Source organism: Diabrotica undecimpunctata, chromosome 5 (genome assembly GCF_040954645.1).
Source record: "Diabrotica undecimpunctata isolate CICGRU chromosome 5, icDiaUnde3, whole genome shotgun sequence".
NCBI classification, from domain to species: domain Eukaryota; kingdom Metazoa; phylum Arthropoda; class Insecta; order Coleoptera; family Chrysomelidae; genus Diabrotica; species Diabrotica undecimpunctata.
In genome coordinates this window covers 88,440,108-88,462,584 of record NC_092807.1, presented here as the reverse complement: position 1 = coordinate 88,462,584, position 22,477 = coordinate 88,440,108, and the positions used below count along the sequence as shown (strand labels likewise).

Here is a 22,477-nt window from a genome sequence, read left to right as displayed (position 1 = left end):
GTGTCAAATACGCTTACACTTTGGCAAATTAAACGCTAACACTTACCATTGTTGTTTTCTTTAAATTTTGCCAAAATACATCACGGCTGTAAGTCCAATCCTTATTTGGAAGCACAAGCCCTAAACTGGTGGATTGTTGGTGCACAGTTTTCCAACATTCTATTTTGTCATTTTTTGTTAATTTGTCGGAAAAGCTGCCGAAAAGAATTGCTTTCTTATCTCTAATCTCTTTTAAAATATTAATTTTAGTACCATTTAAGACGCTTTTCGACATTGTCACAGAATTATAAATAACGACTGACGTTTAACTAGTAAATTGTCGACAAAACTATTTTAAGGTTGTTTATTTACAAACTTGTAACTAACATGAGTGAAGTACACTTGTTGCTCACAAATTTACACATGTAACGAACAAGTTAAATATTTTTTTTTGTGAAACGCTAGTTATTAACAACTTGTGATTACAAGTGCTGAATATTAATAATTGTTACTGACAACACTTGTAGTTTTGTGAAACGGGCCCCTGGTAGTTTTCTATTTTTGCTAGAATTAAGTAAGTTCCTTAAGTATCTTAAACAATAACTGTGTACTCGCAACAGTTTACGAAAAGTAGAAAATTAATAAAAATAATGAAGTGATCTGTTCTTGAAATTAAGGAGATTGGTTTTTGTTTGATTTCTGGAATAATAATAGAATCTGACTGTTTAAATGGTGGAGGAATAAAAGAGCAATCCAGTAAAAATATAGGACCATTCCACCAAAGACGTTGATTAAGTAACTCATGGTTGTAAGAGCCTCTTGAAGCAATATCAGCTGGGTTATCCTTAGATGCAACATAATGCCATGAATGACTTTGGGAGAGACGCTGAATTTCACTAACTCTATTGCCTACAAACACTTAAAGTTTACTTGGATCTGAGTGTAACCAATGTAACACAATTTGTCAATCGGCGACAATTGATCCAGTAAAATGTGTCTCGTGATTCTTTTGACTCCAAAATGTCCTCCAAAAAGGCTGCTATGAAGTTTTTGCAACACATTGTTGTGATTCTGGCAGTATCAATTGTTGAACTGTACGTACTTCATCGATACTTTTCCACACTCGATATAGTAGACTATTGGAAAGATACAGATATTCCTAATGAGCTCAGAACGCCTTTTTAGTTCCACTATGTTTGGTTATTTCCTTCCAAATACGTCTTATTCCATTTTTAAGCCATTATATTTCTTGTAACTCTTTTAAGGTTTTCCAGGGAAGTCTGATCATTATCTTCTTCCTGTTTAAATGTGGTTATCTGGAGACTTACTTCTTTGGTTACATTCTCTTTTTCTGCAAGCTGACACTGGCTTTGAATCTGTAATTCGTTCACGGCATTTTGAGATTCTTGTTTGTTCATTCAACACATTTTTCTCGTTCACCAATTTCTTGCATTTTTATTACAGATCGGATTGTGGAGTTTTGGTATTATTTCGAGTTACCTTACACACCTCTTGCCAAATTGACAGTTTTCCTTAACTTTTCTATTTCATTTTTACTAATCGCTAGTTGCTCCTTCAAATCAGCAATTTAAGATTCCAGTGTGTCTTTTTGCTTTCTGTGATCAGTTGTGGGAAATCGATTTCTTAGTGACCTATATCTACTATTATTTCTAGTAGGACTGTGACGGGCTTCTGGATGACGATATGGTTCTTTGGTTTTTCTTTCTTTATCTGGGATCGGCTTCTGCAATTATTATGCAAATATCTTATACTTCCGCAATTAAAACATCTTCTGTTTTTATTTTGAGATTTTTTATACTCCTGGACTGATATTAGTGCTCCATTTAGCGATTTGTGATGTTGTAATCCGAGAGCTTGTTGCATTTCAACATTCTGTAGTCCATATATAAATTCCAGTATGTAAATTTGTTCCAGAAAATCTTTAGGTGCCTGAGGGCACGCCAAATGCATATCGGTTTCAAATGAGGCACCGTAAGAAGGGAAGAAAACATTACACTTACCAAGAAAAGCAAAATTACATATCTCTAAGATAGCGCTGAAATCAACTGCGCTATATGCCAGGAAAACTTGCAACTTTAACTTGATTTATACGGGAAACCTGCAATAGCCCAAGTATCCAAAGCGACGAGACTAAGAATATTTAGAAAAAATGAATACATAAAAAATACTAAAGAAATTGATCAAGTTAAAGAAGAATAGACCATTTTAGAAAAGGATGGCTCAATTAGGTGAAGAAGAACTTAAAACCGAAAAACATCCCACATCCCGAACAAAATGGAAGGGAATTTTCAAATTATGGTCCTAAAAGACCTGCAAAAGTGATTGCAGAAAAAGTTCAATAAAAAAACAGTTGTTTATATGTTATTTTTCCCAGATTTATGTAGTTGACACATATTACAAATTACATTGATATTTATTAATGAAACCGATATTTCAACATCGTATGTTGTTATCTCTAAGAAATTTTTAACTGTGGTTTGTCTTTCGGAATTTATAGTTATTGGGTATTTCCAAACGCTAATTTAAAATATCAAACAAGTTATTATTATCAGTAATAACCTTAAAGGATATTATTATATCTAAAGGAATTGTAAAATATTTTTCAATAATTTCATCTATTTATATAATATTTCGATGTTATTGGATAATCAGTCGTACAACTTATCAATCCAAAAAATGTAAAAATGTGGTTTTGCCTGTTTGCGTAAGTTACGAATAAAAATAAAAAAAGCCATTGTTCATATAATTTTTAATTATTGTAGTGACTAATAAAAATTAAAGATTTAAATCGCATAATATTAATAAAAAGTAATTGGTAATTAATAAATACTGCAATTTAAAAAGTTTCTAGAGAAAAGAAGGTCCTTAACAAATAAAAAAAATGGTGCATCCCACATCCAAAACTTTTTAAGGGACAATTCTTTTTCTTTTCCTTTTGTGATTTATATTCTTGATTTAAAAATTTATGATAAAATCAGTTTCACCCTTTGACTGATTTGATATTAAAAACCACGAAACTAAGATGAAACTGTCAATAAAATTACCAAGGGTAGAGTGAAACATATTTTCTAAATTAAAATTGAATTATAACTACGTGCAAATAATAGATATTTATGCGGCAAAAGTGCAAGGCAGGAAAAGATAGAAATAGTCCTGTCTGACCAGTTGACAAAAACACTAGTAATCTTGCATTTAACAAAACAGAAAAACCGTACAAATATATTTATTAGACCATTTTTTATTATACTCCTAAACTACTAAAATCTAATTTCCTTATATATAGTCCCTCGTCTTCTGAGCTTCTCAAAACAGATGGAACACGACTTCTACGGAACACAAAAAGAAATATGGAGAATGATCAGAGGACAAAGAAAATAGATGAACGAACTAATAAAAACGAAACACATTCAGAAGGAAACATGGGTAGACTACTTTCGATCCCTATTTGCTAAAGGTGACGATAATGAACCACCAACACCAGAGGTGACGACAAACGAAGAAATAAATATTGAGGAAGAGGTAAAGGAAGCATAAGGAAATTAAATAATAGAAAATCACCAGGAGACAGAATACCGAACGAACTACTAAAGTAAGGAGAACCAGATCTGTCCAAACAACTATTAAAACTCATCCAAATAATAATAGAAGAAAACAGAATTCCTCAAGAATGGAGATGAAGTATCCTAATGCCTATCTCAAAAAGGGAAACCAATCGGACCCGGAAAATTACAGAGGAATTAATTTATTAAACACAACACTAAATTAACAACAAAACTGATAACAAATAATCTTAATGAAATTGTAACACTAGCAGAAGAACAATAAGGTTTTAGGTCGGGAAGATCATGAACCGACGCTATTTTTATAATGAGGCAAGTGCAAGAGGAATTATTAGAATACAAAAAACCGGCATATCTATGTTTCGTGGACCTTAAGAAGGTATTTCACCAGGTCAAATTAAAGGACGTTATCCACTTATTGTACGCAAGAGGATACCTAGGAATAATCAAAACGATCGAAAATATTAAGAAAAACAACACAATAAAAGTAAAAGTGGAAGAAAAACTAATCGACCCTATTGAAGCTGGCAATGGGATAAGACAGGAAGTTTCCCTGGGTCCTTTATTGTTTAACCTGATTATGGATGAAATAATAAAAACAGTGAAGAAGATTTACAACGTATGTTGCACCAAAATAATATAACGGCCAGAAAATTTAACATGTTAGTTTCTCCAAAAGAGACAAAATGCATGGTTACAACAGCAAGTTTACTAAGATGTAAATTGGAGCTGGAAGGTCAGATAATAGAAGAAGTGATGAAGTTTAAATAACTAGGTATCACATTATGTAGCTACGGAAAGCTCGAAACTGAAGGGGAAGATCAAGTGAATAGAGCCAACAGAGCTGCAGACTGCCTGAATGAAACAATACGGAGAAATAAAAATATCGGGAAAGAAATGAAAAGCAGAATTTACAAAATAGTCTTCAGACTAATAATGACATACGCGGCGGAAACACGACCTGATACAGTGAGGACAAAAAGGATATTAGAAACATCAGAGATGAAAACACTTAAAAAAATTGATGACAAAACACTATGAGACAGAGATAGAAGTATAGATATATGACATAGATGCAAGGTGGACAACATTAAAAACTGGGTAAGAAGTAGAAGAGTAGAATGGAACGATCATATAAGACAAATGATAACAAATAGAGTAGTAAAGACGGCAAGATACAGTTCCCCAATAGGAAGACGATCAGTAAGAAGGCATCGAAAACGATGGAACAACAACTTACTGGAGGCACATTGAAAAACAGACAGAGTCGTGTCTACATAAAAAAAGAAATAGAAGAAAATATAGTCCCCTCATTCTTTGGAATATTTCTAGAATTCCGTGGATCTCTCGTAATACGCTGTCGGAACAGCCGTAAATCTTCTGCGAATCGCCTGGTAAATTCAATTAGGGGGTAGCAAGGGCTGGTGTAACATTGCCTCCTACTTAAGAGATGGTTAATCCTGTAACCCTGTCGGGACTGGAACTGGATGTTAGTATCGGCAACTGGACCCTCTTTTACAACTCCCAATTACATAAAAGCAATTGAAGTAATGTTTTCCATAATTCTTGGTAGGTGAGTTGGGTCATGGGTCAAAGGGCAACGTAATGCATCTTGGAGTTTTAAACCTTTTCCGGGAGCTGGTAGTTGGTATTGAAGTTTTGCAACTTGACCAAACTTCCTTCGAAAGATGGATGCCAATTCTTGTGCGTCTTTAATACTGTCCAAAATGGTATAGAATTCATCTAGAAGTGCGAGTAGGTCTTGCTTTTCTTCAGTGATAACACCATGCCTTGCTTTACTGGTATCACCATGTGCCCTGATGAATTCCTCAAACGTGAGGTCAGGTATTTCTTGAACTTGGTTGACTTCCACTTTTTCACCTACGTCGTGGTCTCTTTCGTATGAAGCCAGCTGGTTATATTATACTATCATTAGTTTTCCTCTCGGAATCTTACCTATTCGATAGATAACATTGTTAGTCTTTTTCCTAAAATAAGTTACGGTCCTTCCCAGAACTGCTGAAAGTTGGAGAACAATTTTTTCGCTTTTTTGGATTATAGAGCCATACTTTGTCATTTCTCTTAAAACATCCCTTTCCAGCTTCTAACAGCTCTACTATTTTCTCATTCTATCATCTACATCTTCCCCAGGTCGAAATCCAAACAGATCACAAGGTAGTTGCATTTCGCGTCAAAATAGGACTTTTTCAGGTGTATGGCCCCTTGATTCATTAACAGTGGATCTGTACGTTATTGCGAAGAACGGAAGGTACTGGTCTCAGTCTCGCTGGTGATTGGACACCATTTTTGCCAAATACTTTCCAACTGTCTTATTCATTCGCTCTATCATTCCATCCGCTTGCGGGTGATAGGCTGTACTTCTTGTTCGCTTTATGTTTGCCTGGTCTATCGCAGATTTCCTGGAATAGATGGCTCTCGAAGTTCCTTTAGTGGTCACTATGGATCCCTAAAGGCACTTCAAATCGACTGATGTACTCGACGTAGATCTCGACCCACTTTGTGAAGTAATCCATCACGACTAGAGGTCCGTTACTCGTTTTCTTTACACTGAAATGTCCTCCTGATGGACTGTCATGTAACTGACGAAGTACTTCGGCTATGCTGCTCTTTCGAACCACTAACTGAGGTCTCTTCTCGGAACCATCATCATTTTCCAGTACTCGTTTTATCAAGCCGTCTTTCCAAGAATTTTCTGTAAGACGGGATCTTGTCTTGTTCTTCTCTGATCTTAGTAGGCGTGCACTTGTCTTAACCATCGTGGTTCTTAGTACTTATGCTTCCTTGGATTTTTTTTGCAATGGGAACACTCTGCTGGGAACGGCTTTCTGTAGAGGGAGAATAGGCGTCCCTATGGCAACTTCGGCCAGACGCTCAATCTTAAAATTAAATTCTTGGAGTCGTTCAATCCATCCGACTGTCTGATCATCATTATTATTAAACTACTAGTGTGTTTCTTGATATGTGTTGTACCTAGGGTGCTTATAATACATGAACTTAATATCGATACCTTCTTGTCCCATTTGCTACAACAGTATTAAAATAAATTGTTGTAATATTACGGAAAAAATATATTTTTTATCTTTGTTAACGTCCTATCTCTTGTTCTAGATGTAAAATGCGAATTTTTTAATCCAGGAGGCTCAGTTAAAGACCGAATTGGTAAAAGACTTATCGAAGATGCCGAACAGCAGGGTCTGCTCAAACCAGGCTACACCATCATCGAACCATCTTCTGGAAATACTGGAATAGGTCTAGCTTTAGCGGCAGCTATCAAAGGTAATGTAGTACAATACTCCTGTCTAATACTCGTATATTTTAATGAATGTGTTTTAGGTTATAGATGTATAATTGTGATGTCTGAAAAAATGTCAAATGAGAAAGTGTCTGTTTTGTCTGCACTTGGCGCGGAGATCGTTCGTACACCAGTAAATGCTGATTCAAATTCTGCTGAAGGGATGTTTGGAGTTACTCACAGACTTAGGAAAGAAATACCCAATTCTATAATTTTGGATCAAGTAAGTTTTTTCTTTAGCTTCTGTTGTATCTTGATTACCGGATTTGAATTTTTGTCTATATTTTTTAATGTCATCCCGTTTTTAACTTAATTTCTTTAATATTTTTCTATGTTCTTTTAATTCCTTAAGGGTCTACTGTACTTCTGCAACCATAACTTTTATAGAGAGACCAGTACCTACATAGCAATTGAAAAAGAAATTTTTTTTTTCGGTTCTTAACTGAAACTTTAGTTGGTTTATATTAAGTTTATATAAAGTTAAATTTAACATTTTTATTATAGAACTCAATTCTTTTGATATATTACGTATTTAAGATGAGTAAATTTTTCTTTTAGTGGGAGTGGGAGCCCCCTGGCGTACATGTATTAATAAAATAATTTCTATTGTATACATATTACCAAAATAAAAAAAAAATAAGATCGAAAGTACAAGTATAGTGGCGGTAACATACAGAGTGTTCGTAAAGTATGGAATAAATTCGATATTTCCTAAATGAAAAGCCTTTTTAAAAAAATCTAAAACACGTGGATTTTTAAATTTAATGTTCTACATTTTACAATAAAATTTCATTATACAAGGTGATGCACATTACAGTGATGACGTCATCGGCTCTTTTTTTAAATGTAACACCTTGTATTTTAGGACATTTTTAGATCGATAAAAATGAGCTGATTCCAAAAAAGTACTGGGGGTCTAACGGATATAATTTGAAAGATATGCGCTTAGAAAATTTTATTGATTTATAATATTAATAAATTATAAATAAATTATAATAAATAACTTAAAAGTAATCCAGTAATTAATACATGACTTAATCTTAAATGTTCGAATTGTAGCTCTTGTTGTATTTGACAGTAACAGAAACGTTGTACAAATTCTTGTAGAACCTTGTTTATGCTTTCTTGAGAAATATTGTTTATTTCTTTACGAATTCTTGTTTTTAAGTCTCCAATATTTGCAGGATTCGTTTTATAAACAACATTCTTTAAATGACCCCACATAAAATAATCCAAAGGATTGAAGTCTGGCGACCTTGCTGGCCATTCAATATGTCCACGTCTTCCAATCCACCTGCTCGGAAAAATTTCGTTTAGGTACCTTCGAACATCTAAAGCATAATACGGAGGCGCACCATCTTGTTGAAACCATAAACTTTTATCAAAACCTCCAGGATTAATTGTACTGGGAATAAATAAATACAATTAAAATCAGAAAACTGCAATATCTGGGACATGTCATGAGGGGCGAGCGTTATAACTTGCTGCAATTAATAATACGAGGAAGAATACAGGGTAGAAGGAATCGCGGAAGAAGACGCATCTCCTGGTTAAACAATTTGTGAGCTTGGTTTAACTGCACTTCTGCTGACCTCTTTAGAGCAGCGGTATCGAAAGTACGAATTGCCATAATGGTTGCCAACCTTCTTAGAGGAGATGGCACATGAAGAAGAAGATGGTGAATAAACTGACGGTTGACCTCGCCATTTAATTTGAATGTAGCCTCATCAGAAAAAAATAATATTTTGAATCAAGAGAGGGTCTTCGGTGGCTGTTATCCATCATTATTTCGCAAAATTGTATTCTTTTATCTGAATCATCCTCATTTAATTCCTGTACAACTGTGCATTTTACTTACTTTTACGTACTTTGTGTACCGTTGTTTTGCAAACATCTAGATCACTACTAATCTTACGAAATGAAGTGTGCGCATCTTCTTCAAAAGCAAGTAGAACATCTAATGTTGTAACATAATTTACAGAGGGACGACCTGATTTGCGTGCATTTTCAACCGTACCAGTTTCTTGAAATTTCTTTTCAATCTTACTTACTGTTGACTGCGCGATGGGTATTTCTGGATATATCATTAAATAAATTACACACTTCCATCTGAGTTTGCGATTTGTCACCATACCCAATCATCATGAGTATTTCAATTCTTTGCTTTACACTCAAATTCATTTCTACTTAATATAAAATAATATAAAATAATAATAAAATTAATTCTAAGCAATAATACAGAACATTCACGAATTAATACAATTATTGTACTACTTAATTGTTATTGAACGTTACTAAAAATAATTACAGTTTACCAAAAACTAGAAGTAGGCTACTTTTTTGCAATTCATAATAAATAATTTATTTTCTAAGGGCATATCTTTCAAATTATATCCATTAGACCCGAATATTATACTTTTTTGAAATCAGCTCTTTTTTATCGATCTAAAAATGTCCTAAGATACAGGGTGTTACATTTAAAAAAAGAGCCGATGACGTCATCACTGTAATGTGTATCACCTCACATACTTATTGTAAAATGTAGAACATTAAATTTAAAAATGGACGTGTTTTAGATTTTTTTAAACAGGCTTTTCATTTAGGAAATATCGAATTTATTCCATACTTTACGGACACACTGTATATTGTAGAACGCATTAGATGGGGCGAAGGTTAGTCCCTTCTTTTTTATAACCTATTGTATGCCGTTTTAGTAAGATAAGCAAGCGCAACTTGAGAAAGGCTCTCTGCCGAAACAGCTGTAGTGATAATAAAGTTTTGAAAACAAAAGTTTTTAGTTTTTTATTGTTAGATAAAATGAAATTCCATCAAGTAACGGTCGAATCCATCACTTATTATACAAAATAGTTAAGAATGAACTCCCTCGTTAGAAGAGGCGATGTGACTACAAATTTTCAATACCTATAGGTGCTTCACTTATAAAACTATTGAAAATCATAATATACGATTTCTACAGAAACAATGAAATACCTAGAATAAAAATAAATTGGAAATAACCGGTCGGAAGATAAATTTGATAAAGAAAATGGGTTTTAACTTAAAAATAATAAATAAACGTCAAGCAGTTATGGAAACCAAAGAATAGTCAACAGACGTGATATATACGTAGAATAAATTACTAAATATAGGCTAAAAAGTATAATAAGCACGGTTCAGTTAAGAAAGGATGGACAGATAGTTCAAACATGTTCATATTAAAAATGCCTGCAAATAAAGTATCGCGGCTAATTATTGTACATTGCGGAAGTAAGGGATGGCTTCCGAATGCTTTAAAATTATGTGGAAAGAAAGTAAAGTATTGTAACGTTGACTACCGCAAGGGTATGGAAGCCGATATTTTTGAAGATTGGTTTGAATATACACTGATCCCAAACTTAGAGCCAAATAGTGTAGTAGTGCTTTTTAGCAATAGTAGTTCACTAAGATACAAAATGTATCTACAAAGAACGCTGAACTGCTTCTTCTGAAAGCTTTTTAATGGAAAATGCCTTGTATTTTTAAGATTTTTATATAAAAAAAACTTACTGAAGCTCTACACACGACGCAATTTAACAAATTATACCCGCTAGAGAGTATTGCGGAAAAGCATCATCATTCAATCTTCGCTTATCCACTGCTGGACTCCCTCATAATTTTCTCTATGACAACGTTTTAGATCGTCAGTCCAACGTGTTGGTGGACGACCTCTGCTTCGGTAGGCATCATCTCTTGGTCTCCATTCCAGTATCCGCTTTGTCCATCTATTATCTGTCATTCGAGCCCCGTGACCTGCCCAGTTCCATTTCAGTGTTGCTACTCTCTCTACTGCATCAGCCACTCCTGTTCTTTATCGTAGCTGGCGATTTGGGATCTTGTCTCGTAGTGAAACGCCCAACATAGCACGCTCCATCGCCCTTTGACACACACGGATCTTTTGAACTGTTCTCCTTGTCATGGTCAACGTTTCCGCACCGTAAGTTAACACTGGCAAAACACACTGATTAAACGTTTTTCTTTTAAGGCATATTGGTATATCAGACGATTTGAAAATATGGTTCAGCTTGCCGAGGGCTGCCCAAGTCAGTCTTATACTACGGAGAAGCTCAACGGTTTGGTTATCTTTTCCTATGCGAATCTCATGACCTAGGTATTTATAGGCCATTACCTGGTCTATGGATCTTGTTTCTACGCATATATCTTCGCTGACTACAAGATTTGTCATCATCTGGGTTTTAGATATATTTATTTTCAATCCCCCTTCTAGCGAGGAAAGGTAGAGCTGATTTAAAAGTTCTTTGGCCTCATCTATCCTATCAGCTATTAGTACAATCATCTGCAAACCTTAGATGGCTAAGCTTTTCTCCGTTTATGTTTATGCCCTTGTCGGTCAGTTTTGCCCTTTTACATATATATTCCAAAAGCGTAGTGAACAGTTTCGGCGATATGGTGTCCCCCTGGCGTACTCCACGTTGTATCGGGAATTTCTGGGTTTGACGATCACCCACTCTAACACTGGCTGTTGCGTTTTGGTATATATGTGTTTAATTATATTTATATACCGATAGTCAATTCGGCATTCTGTCAAGGCTTCCAACATTTTTTGTTGATTTACGGTGTTGAACAAATTCCCTTCGTTGGCTCAGTGAAGATGTTCGTTCTGTTGTAATGGAAACACCAAATAATAGTAGCAGAGTTTATTGTTGAGACGTACACTATGGGTGTAGACCCGGGATTACTTTGAGTAGAGACTGATGAAGTTGATCGTTGAAGACTATATGTTCGTTGAGTGAATATTGATTGAATGCTTCTCTAGTCAAGAGATATTAGTTTTATATAAATTCTATTTGGGTCAATATTTTTCGCGTACCTAGCGTGATATGTGTATTTAATTTATGTAAATTGTTTAACTTTGTCAGTACTTTTGACTGATGTCCAAATTATTATTTATAATTGACCAAATGTGTATGTAACCTAATTAACTACGTGTGTATATTTAATAACAAATAGATTCATTCGGTCTACTGGGTGATAAAATTATACTGTCCAATTTCGGATATGAATTCTGAAGATTTGATATTGGACATACTGCGGAATCGGGCAATCTGGCCCAAGTGTCAATACTCAAAGTTTACATATAAGTATTACATAACATAGTAAAATTCAAACATGATAAATTATAAATAGTTTAAGAATAATCAATAATCTTCCAACCGTACCCTAGCTATCAATGTCCGACTCTATCTCTAGATTAAAATTAGGGCAATTGGATGAAAATGTGGAAAGTGGGATGTCAACTTGGGAAGTCGACCGTACATTGTTGTGCCGATTACTAACTAATACAGGTACTTCCTGTTCGTTAGTCTGAGTTTGTGGATTCCCTGAACGACATAGTCGTGCAACAGGACGGTACTTCCATAACGTGAGTATCCCAATTATTACCATTATAGTAATGATCCCGGTGGCCACAAAATAATGCCAATTAGATTCGTGAATCGATCGCCACTGCGTATGCGTCATTTCTTGTTCCAGACTCTCCTCCTCAAGTAACACATGACGTAGCTCTCCTCCTGGTATGTCAAGGTAGGTGTTTAGAGGCGTGTTAAACTTGCGGGGTGTCCTCGCCACCAGTTGGGCCACGGGAGTGATTGGCGACTTCAGGTAACTCGTCACTGCTCTGTCCACCCCACTGCTAGTGGGGAGTAATGTAATATTTTTCGTTTGGGCGATACATTTGGGTGAAAGCTTCAGGAATGTGACTCGTTCCAGTACTTTTTCGCTCCGATTTCCATCGCAAATAATGGATATGTGTATCGTGACTGGCGTGATAACTAGCCAGAGGTTGGGAGTACCCATCTTACTCCATTGAGCTGTCTGTATTGTCCTGGCTACCACTGGACATGTGCTATTCTTAGATCGCTCATAAATTTCTTCTAGTATGCAGTTTGGTTGGGTATCCATGTTTCTTATAGCCGTTGGTGAGCACGCTATCTGCGCCTTTGTCAACAGTAAGCACCTTTCTCTATCTTCCGTGGTCAATTCGAAGTAGTGCAGTGTGTTATAATCTACGACCAGTAGATTCCTTGGGGCGACAAATGTGCGCAACACCGACCCCTCAACGTTAAGTGGTATGGCCGTGACTTTGAGCATGCTGTACTTATTTTTCCCTGTCACTATGAAGTAGCCGATGACTGTTATATATCTGTCGTCATGACTGACTTCTGTTTCTATAATGGGTTGTCGTCGTATTTCGACCCCTTGAGGCAGTATCTGCCCTGCTTTCCCTATTAATTTGGTTATTTCACCCGGTTTCACTATATCAATGAAGTGTCCGTGGTTATAGTGAAGGTTTAATATTCCCTCGTAAAATTGAGTATATTCGTTTATGAAGTCCATAACTTGTAATGCTATCGTTTGTATTCGTAACGTGCTATATTCGGTTTCTAGTTTTTGTGCTTTGTCTTCTACTTCGTTAAGTCCTTTAGATATTTCTTGTAGACCTGTGATTAGTGCTTTGTTAAACTTGTTCATTTGCTCGTTTATCCTGTTCTCTGTGTGATTGATTGATGTTATTGTTTCTAACATTATCTTCGCCTGGTGCTGTGATCCCTTTATTAGCTCCTTTTGGTTATTATCTAATGCTTCAATGTTACTGTAGGCTTCGTCATTGACTCCAAATACTGAGGTTAATATTGTTCCTAATATTCCTCTTCTTTCCCTTCCTTTTATTTCTACTGTCAGCCCCTCGCTTACTGACTCCGCCTTTCTTTGTCCTTCCTCCAATTTCTCTATTATATCCTTACAATTCACGATTTTTATCTCATGACACAGTTCTCGTACGCCTTGTATCATATTTCCTATTAGTTGGTGCTCTGTTCGAATTCTTCCTTTTTCGAGTAACACCTTTATTCGAAATGTTCCCCGGTCTATGACGACCTCTCCAAGGTCTTCTGTGAAAAATCCTGGTACCGGATTATATATTTTATACGGTTCTGCCTTTATGGGTTTTAACATCGTTAAAAACATTATAGCTACTAGTATTTTCTTCCATCTTAGTGCTGCTGCCTTTTTCGGCTTTTCCTGTTTCTCTTCTTCCAGTCGTATTAGCTTATGTATGGGTCTTTTAGTCAGTTTCCCGTTTGCCTTTCTCACTGTTACTACTCTGGTTAGTCCCTCCGCTCCAGGGTGTGTTTCTGTTACCCTCGCTAATGGCCATCTGCCTGGAGGTGTATCCTCTTCTTTAATTATAACTATTTCTTCTTCTTTTATGTTAGGGTGCGCCTTATGCCATCTATTTCTCTGTTGTAATTGGTGCAGGTATTCCTGTTTCCAAATTTTCCAGAAGTCTCTTTTTATTTTCTCCACTAATCTCCACCTCGTCGGCATCTTCAAATAAGTCGTAAGCTCTTCTTCCCGATTTGGTGATATAATTTCTCTCCCTATAAGGAAGTGAGCTGGTGTCAGGGCTATTTTCCCTTCAGGGTCTTCTGATGACCCACATAATGGTCTCGAGTTCATACATGCTTCTATTTGTGCCAGCACCGTACTCAATTCTTCATATGTTAGAACTGTTTCCCCGATGATTCTTTTCAAGTGATATTTCATTATTCGCACTGCGCTCTCCCATAATCCTCCGAAATGTGGTGCATATGCAGGTATGACATGCCACTGAGTACCTAGTGCCAGTAATCCTTGTTTTATCTCGTCATCTATTTTTTGATTTTCTTTTTTCAACAAATTTGCTGTTCCTACGAATGTGGTTCCGTTATCGCTGTATACGTTGTTGCACTGTCCTCTGCGTGCCGTAAATCTCTTGAACGCTGCGATGAAAGCATCCGTAGACATATCGCTTACTACCTCAAGGTGTACTGCCTTCGTTGACAGACACACAAATACTGAGATGTAGCCCTTATAGCTCCTCTGTCCTCTGCCTCTCGTGGTACTTATTTTTATTGGCCCGGCATAATCTATCCCTGTGTTAGTAAAGGGATGACTCGGGTTCACTCTGTCTTTCGGTAGATCTCCCATTAATTGTTGTGCTGCTTGGCTTTTATACCTCCTGCACCTTAAACATTTTGCTAGATGATCTTTCACGGTTCTTCTGCCGTTGATTATCCAGTATTTCCTTTTTATGTACTGTAGTGTTTGTTGTAATCCGCTATGTAGATTTCTTGCGTGACTATCTGTTATAAGTAACTTTGTTAATGCATTATCCTTTGGCAAAATTATCGGATGTTTTTCTCCGTACTTTAGATTCGTGTGTCTCAGTCTTCCGGTGACTCTTAGAATTCCTTGTCTATCCAGGAATGGTACCAATGACGCTAATTTATTTTTCTTGTCTAATTGCTGTTTCTTCCCCAGCTTATTTATTTCTTGTTTGAAGTAGGCGTGCTGTGTGTGCTTTATCACCTTTAATAGCGTTTCCTCTAATTCTTGGACTGTAATCTGACTTTGTCCATTGTCCTTCTTTTTTCTGCATTTGTCTGCAAATCTCCTACAATATGAAAGTACTCTTCTCATTCTTTCTAAATTTGAGAATCTCTCGCATATGTCCTCCTTTATCGTTGTCGTGTGCACCGTTATTTTAGTTTTGACTTCCTCCTTATTTGTCTCTGGTATTTCTTCTGATTCCTGAGTTAAAGTTTTGTTACTAGTCAGCCAAGTTGGTCCCTTCCACCATAGCTCTGCTTCTAATAATTCTGATGCGGTACTTCCACGTGAGAGGATGTCCGCTGGATTTTCCTTTGTATCTACCTTATGCCAATTTTTCGGTCCTATAACGCGTCTTATTTCCTCTACTCTGTTGGCGACGAACATTTTCCACCTTTTTGATGATCCCCTTATCCAAGCCAGGGTTATCGTTGAGTCCGACCATGCATATACCTCAATGTTTTTCCTGTTCAATGCTTGTAGGGTTTTCTTCATTAAATTTGCTAGTAGTACCGCGGCACACAGCTCGAGCCTCGGTAACGTCGTTTTCCCTTTCAATGGTGCGACTTTCGATTTTGCTATCATTAGATTCGTTTTAATTTCTGGGCCTAATACCCTTGAGTAGATTACCGCTCCATATCCTTTCATAGACGCATCTGCAAATCCATGCAGTTCTACTCTGTTTATCTTGCTTAAGTTGTTCCACCTGGGCAATGTTATTTTCTCCAGGTTTACTAATTGCGCCTGGTATGTATTCCACCTGCTTTGTTGGTTGCTAGTTAATTCTTTATCCCAACTGGTCTTTTGCTCCCATAATTCCTGTATGAACATTTTCGCCTGAATTACTACAGGTGCTATCCATCCCAGTGGGTCGTATAGTTTTGCTACTTCTGACAGTACGTGTCTTTTCGTTATTTTCTTTGCCGTCGTTATCCCTATTTTGAATGTGATTATATCCTCTTTAGGTGACCAGTGTATTCCTAACGTTTTCCGTACTTCTTCTTGTTTGAATGCCTTCGAGTCTACGTTCCTCATATCCTCCGGTACGTTCTCCATTATTTTTTCTTCGTTGCTCAACCATTTTCTAAGAGTGAAACCTCCTTTTCTGAACAGTTGTATTAATTCCTTTTGGGCTGTTTCTGCTTCCTGCACTGTCTCAGCTCCTCCTAGTATATCGTCTACATACATGTTTTCTTTTACAATTTTCGATGCCAACGGGAACCTCGCTCCTTCGTCTTCTTGTAATTGTTGTATTGTTCTTAACGCTAAAAAGGGTGCTGCGGCCGTGCCGTATGTCACCGTCGTTAAGTTATACTCTTGTATGTGGTCCTTTGTGTCCTTTCTCCACAAAATTTTTTGATATTTTTGGTCTTCTTCTGCCATTCTGATTTGTCTAAACATTTTTTCCAGATCCGCTGAGTATGCTACCTTATTGGATCTCCATCGTAATAGTATATTTGTCAAGTCTTGTTGTAATTTCGGCCCTGTGTGCATAATATCATTCAGGCTTACTGCCGATGAGCTTTTGCTTGATGCATCAAACACGGCTCTTATTTTCGTTGTAGTACTGTCCTCTTTTCTCACTGGATGATGAGGTAAGTAGTACCCATCTCCCTGGTTTTCTGCTATTACCATATGACCTTGGTTTTCATAATCTTCCATGAATTGTCTGTAATTCGCTTCTAACTGTTTGTCTTTTGCAAACTTCCTTTCTAGTTGCAATCTGGCGAATGCTTGCTGTTTAGATTCTCCTAACTTTGCGACGTCTTCCCTAAACGGAATTTTTACTTCGTATCTCCCTTCTTCATTCCTTTTTACAGTCTGTCGATACAGTTCTTCACATTCTTGTTCTTCCACTGAGAAACTTGTATCCTTATTTACTTCTTCTAATTCCCAGAAGTTCTTTATTTGTACGTCCATTTCTTGTCTTGATATCATACAGCATACTTCTGCTTTTATATTCTCCCTTTCTCGTGCTATTCCCGAAACTATCCATCCTAGTTTGGTGTTTTGACTCAGGAGTCCATTACTTATTCTGTGCATCCCTTCTGTCAATATGTAACTGTATTCTTTTACTCCTAGTAGTAAGTCTATCTTCCCTACCTTGTAATATCTTGGATCTGCCAGTATTGCATTTTTCTCGTTATAGTCCGGTAGAATTATATCCTTTTCCGGTAAATTCCTTGTTATCTTCGGTAGTACTAGTGCTTCTATTTCCATCTCGAAGTCACTTTCGTAATGAGTTTCGATTAAAAGTTTCATACTCCAGTTGGCTGTTTTTTCTCCTGACGAGCCTATCCCGGATATGGTCGCCTGTATGGGCTTCCTTGTTGTTCCTAGCGTCGTCGCAGCTTGTTCCGTTATAAATGCGCATTGTGACCCTTGGTCGATTAGTGCTCTCATTATGTGTGAATCTCCTTTCGCATCTCTTATGCGTACCACAGCTGTCGCTAGTAATGCTTCACCTTCCTTATGGCTTGCACAGTTTACTGAATTCTGCCCTCTTTGCTGGTCGTTGCTATTCCTAGGCCCATTGGTATCTTGTGTATTTTCTCGCCTTCCGTTATTTTGTTTCTGGCGTTGTATGGATTATTATTTCCTCCTCTGTACCTATCAGCTTGGTACCCGTTTCTTCTATTGTTTGAATCTCTTCCATTTCTTTCTTGTGTTTGTTCTCGTTTCGTTTCATTGGAGTTTCTTTTGTTGCTTGTGTTTCCTTTTTCATAATGCAACATATGGTGGTGGTCTCCGCCACAGTGTCTGCACCTATATTGTGAATAACATTGTTTTTCTTTTTTATGTGCTAGGCAGTTTGTACACAATCCTTTTTCTTTTATCATCCTGTTCCGGTCTCTTACATTGAGTTCCTGAAATTCTCTGCAGTTCGGTACTCCGTGATCTCCGTTGCATATCACGCAATGTGTTCTTGGTTTCCTAAGAGATCCTCCTTGCTTCTCTTGTCTTTTTTCTGACTCCAGCAGTTCCAGTGTCTGAAATCTTCGCTGTAGGAATGTTTGTGTCGATTTGTACGTCGGTATCTCTCTACTGTCTCCAATGTGGTTTTCGTACAGCCTCCTAGTTTCATTGTCCCATTTCGTTATGATAATTCGGGCTATCAATGGGCTCCACGCTTCCGTGTCTGTTCCTAACCCTCCTATGGCTTCCAGACTTTCGTGGAAGGTGTCATGTAGTGATTTCAATGCTCTAGCAGAAGATTCCTTTACTTCCTGCGCTAGTAGCATCTTGTCTATTAATTTAAACAATATCATCCTTGGGTTCTCATACCTATCTTTTAGCATGTTCCAGGCCACTTCGTAGTTGGCCTCGGATATGTTTAAGTGTTGTATCATTCTGTTGGCTTCCCCTCTTACTTGAGTTTTTAGGTACTGCATTTTTTCTGCTTTTGATAACTGGTCGTTTTCATGTATTACTTTAGTAAACAGATCGTGGAAAGTTCTCCACGTTTCATATCTGCCTTCATACATAGGGATTTTTACCTGCGGCAATGTCACACCGTCCCTCCTCTGTGTGCTTTCTGGCCGTTGCATTCCTGGCCTTATTTTCTTTAAAACTTCCCTGACTTTCCTCTTTAGATGATTTATTCTCTCTACTTCTCCAATATCTGTAGCGTCCAGTTCCTCATTTACTGCTGCTTCAATCATTAGTGTATTCACCTTTTCCATGTATTCTCTTAACTCTGACTGCAATTCTTCATCCTCCTGCAAGTCTTGTTCATTTTCTGGCCGTAATAATTCCTCGATTCTTTGTTTTCTTATCTGTATCTCCTTTACTTTCGGTGCTTTTCCTCTTTTCAGCACCCTTCCATATTCTTCCAACAGGGTTTTCCCCTCAATGTATGTCTTAAATACCTGATCATAGTATTTTGTTTCAAAATATTTTTCTTTCGTTATACCCCCTTCTAGCAGCTTTTCGTGGTTATTTAAAAATTTTGCCCAATATTCTTCTAATTTTTCCTGTCTATCCCGGATGTATTGTTGATTTTTCCGAGATTGGGAATCCTTTTTTGTATTTGAAACGAGTTTCACTATTTCTGTTCCTATTTCCGCTTGCTTAACGTATAGACTCTCCATGATTATTTTAAAAATTTTTACATTCAGCGGTAAATATATTAGACAATACTAAATGTACGTTATGTATTAAATAAGTATACCTGTATTATAACACTTTCTTTTCTATCGGAATGTGCAATTTAGCGAAATATGAGTTTGACCTTGCCTGCTGTGCTATTCTTTGCATTGAGGTAGGTCAAGATGTAATCCACACACTCTTATAATGATATATATACATATACATATATATATATATATATATATATATATATATATATATATATATATATATATATATATATATATATATATATATATATATATATATATATATATATATATATATATATATATATTGTTATCAAAATAAATGAAATTATTTGCTACGTAATTATTTTAATTTTTCGAAATAAAATATTTAATTGTAATTAAAAGCAAGCTATATGTATGAACGTTTCTTTTTTCAAATTGTCATACAAAATTACTGTTTAGTTAATTATAGTTGTGAATGACGTTTATTTTTGTTTTATCAATTCTCTGTATTATTTAAATGGTATGCATTCTAAAGTACATTATTATACGATTGATAGAGTGGAGATTGTTGTTCTAAATTGTTAAATTGTAATAAAAAAAAACTTGTTAAATTGTAAGATTGTAAAAGTTGGAAGATTTTGTAATTATTCAAAAACTTACGGTTTTTTGTGTTCTTAGACGTTGAGGATCCCTCGCTTCTGGTGGGTTCTGCAATCGGTCCTGTCCTTTGGCTGCTCTGCGGCTCTAGTATGGCTCTCGGCTTTGGTACTGCTCTCGGCTCTAGTATGGCTCTCGGCTTTGGTACTGCTCTCGGCTCTAGTATGGCTCTCGGCTTTGGTACTGCTCTCAGCTCTAGTATGGCTTTCGGCTTTGGTACTGCTCTCGGCTCTGGTACCGCTCTCGGCTCTAGTATGGCTCTCGGCTTTGGTACCGCTCTCGGCTCTAGTATGGCTCTCGGCTTTGGTACCGCTCTCGGCTCTAGTACCGCTCTCGGCTCTAGTATGGCTCTCGGCTTTGGTACTGCTCTCGGCTCTGGTACTGCTCTCGGCTCTAGTATGGCTCTTGGCTTTGGTACTGCTCTCGGCTCTGGTACCGCTCTCGGCTCTAGTATGGCTCTCGGCTTTGGTACCGCTCTCGGCTCTAGTATGGCTCTCGGCTTTGGTACCGCTCTCGGCTCTAGTATGGCTCTCGGCTTTGGTACTGCTCTCGGCTCTGGTACTGCTCTCGGCTCTAGTATGGCTCTTGGCTTTGGTACTGCTCTCGTTCTCCCGGGTCTAGTGGTCTCTCTCTGCTACTGAGGGTGTTGCTGGCGTGGACTGTATAGGCTCTCTCAAACTTCCTTGAAGTATTCTGTTTCTCGATAGGACCATGAACAAATTCCCTTCGTTGGCTCAGTGAAGATGTTCGTTCTGTTGTAATGGAAACACCAAATAATAGTAGCAGAGTTTATTGTTGAGACGTACACTATGGGTGTAGACCCGGGATTACTTTGAGTAGAGACTGATGAAGCTGATCGTTGAAGACTATATGTTCGTTGAGTGAATATTGATTGAATGCTTCTCTAGTCAAGAGATATTAGTTTTATATAAATTCTATTTGGGTCAATATTTTTCGCGTACCTAGCGTGATATGTGTATTTAATTTATGTAAATTGTTTAACTTTGTCAGTACTTTTGACTGATGTCCAAATTATTATTTATAATTGACCAAATGTGTATGTAACCTAATTAACTACGTGTGTATATTTAATAACAAATAGATTCATTCGGTCTACTGGGTGATAAAATTATACTGTCCAATTTCGGATATGAATTCTGAAGATTTGATATTGGACAGGTGTCGAATGCCTTTTCATAGTCGACAAATATTAAAGCTAGTGGTTTATTATATTCAGTGCATTTTTCTATAAGATTTTTTATTACCAGTAGGTGATCGTTTGTTCCATAGCCTTTTCTAAAACCCGCCTGTTCTATGGGCTGAGAAAATTCCAATTTATTTTCTAGTCGTTTCGTAATTATTTTTGTAAATAGTTTATAAATATGTGAAAGTAGACTTATGGGCCTGTAATTCCTGAGGTCGGTAGCATCTCCTTTTTTATGAAGTATGATAATTTCTGCGTTATACCACTGGATTGGTGTTATTGCTTCCTGCAAACATCTAGTGAATAGTTTGGCAAGGACCTGCCATAATCTTTTTCCAGCCACTTTCAAGGCATCTGCCACTATTTCATCGCCTCCGGGGGACTTATTGTTTTTCATTTCTTGCACTGACCTTCGAACTTCATTGGGTGTTACGTCCGGTAAAATTTCAGATCCCTGATTGATTATCTTTGGCAATGATCCACTCCGGTTACATTGCTGTTCTTTGTATAGTTGTCTATAAAAACTCTCTATCGTGTTCATAATTTGAACTCTATCCTCAATGATTTGCCCCTGTTCATTTCTTAATTTGTGGACGTTTGTTTTTCCAATGGACATGCTCTGTCTGAGTACTTTCAAGCTTTTGTTTTCTTCTATTACTCTAGTTATTTTCATCGTATTGTATCGTCTCAGATCTTTTCTAACTTCCTTTTTAATTTTCTTGTTCAAAATTCTTAGTTCATTTTGGTTATGATCCTGATTTTCCCTAAGTTTTCTTCTTTCCTCTAGAAGATGTTTTGTGTTGTGGCTTAATTTATTTTGTTATTGTTTTCAGGACGAGGACAGTATTTCTTTTCGGCTTCTTTCAATATTCGAGTAATATTATTCATTTCATTGCTGCTGATATTCTCTAAGTCGTGTGTATCCAAACTAGTCTTAATATTTTCTTCGTAAAGTGTTATATCTTCTGGGAACAGCCACCTTCCACTTTTCTTTTTGAGGATCATTTTTGTTCTTTCAACTTCAGTGTTAAAAGTGGTTTTTGCTCTAATTAGTCTATGGTCGCTCCCTGTTGAAAATTTATTCAATACTGTTACATCCTGAACAATATCTTTCCGATTTGATATTATGAAATCAATCTCATTTTTTGTTCTTTGGTTCGGACTCTTCCATGTCTACTTACGTTGGGGTTTCTTTCCGAAGAATGAGTGAAAA

The 22,477-nt window shown here is 36.7% G+C and overlaps 1 protein-coding gene across 1 annotated transcript in view; it reads left to right on the top strand.

Annotated features, from left to right (window-relative positions):
• Window positions 1–22,477, top strand: part of LOC140441448 (cystathionine beta-synthase-like) — a 134,796-nt gene that overhangs the window by 13,397 nt on the left and 98,922 nt on the right. Inside the window, exons 3-4 of the mRNA XM_072532181.1 lie at window positions 6,690–6,857; window positions 6,915–7,096. Coding sequence (XP_072388282.1) covers window positions 6,690–6,857; window positions 6,915–7,096 — 350 coding nt within the window. The remainder of the gene's footprint in view (window positions 1–6,689; window positions 6,858–6,914; window positions 7,097–22,477) is intronic.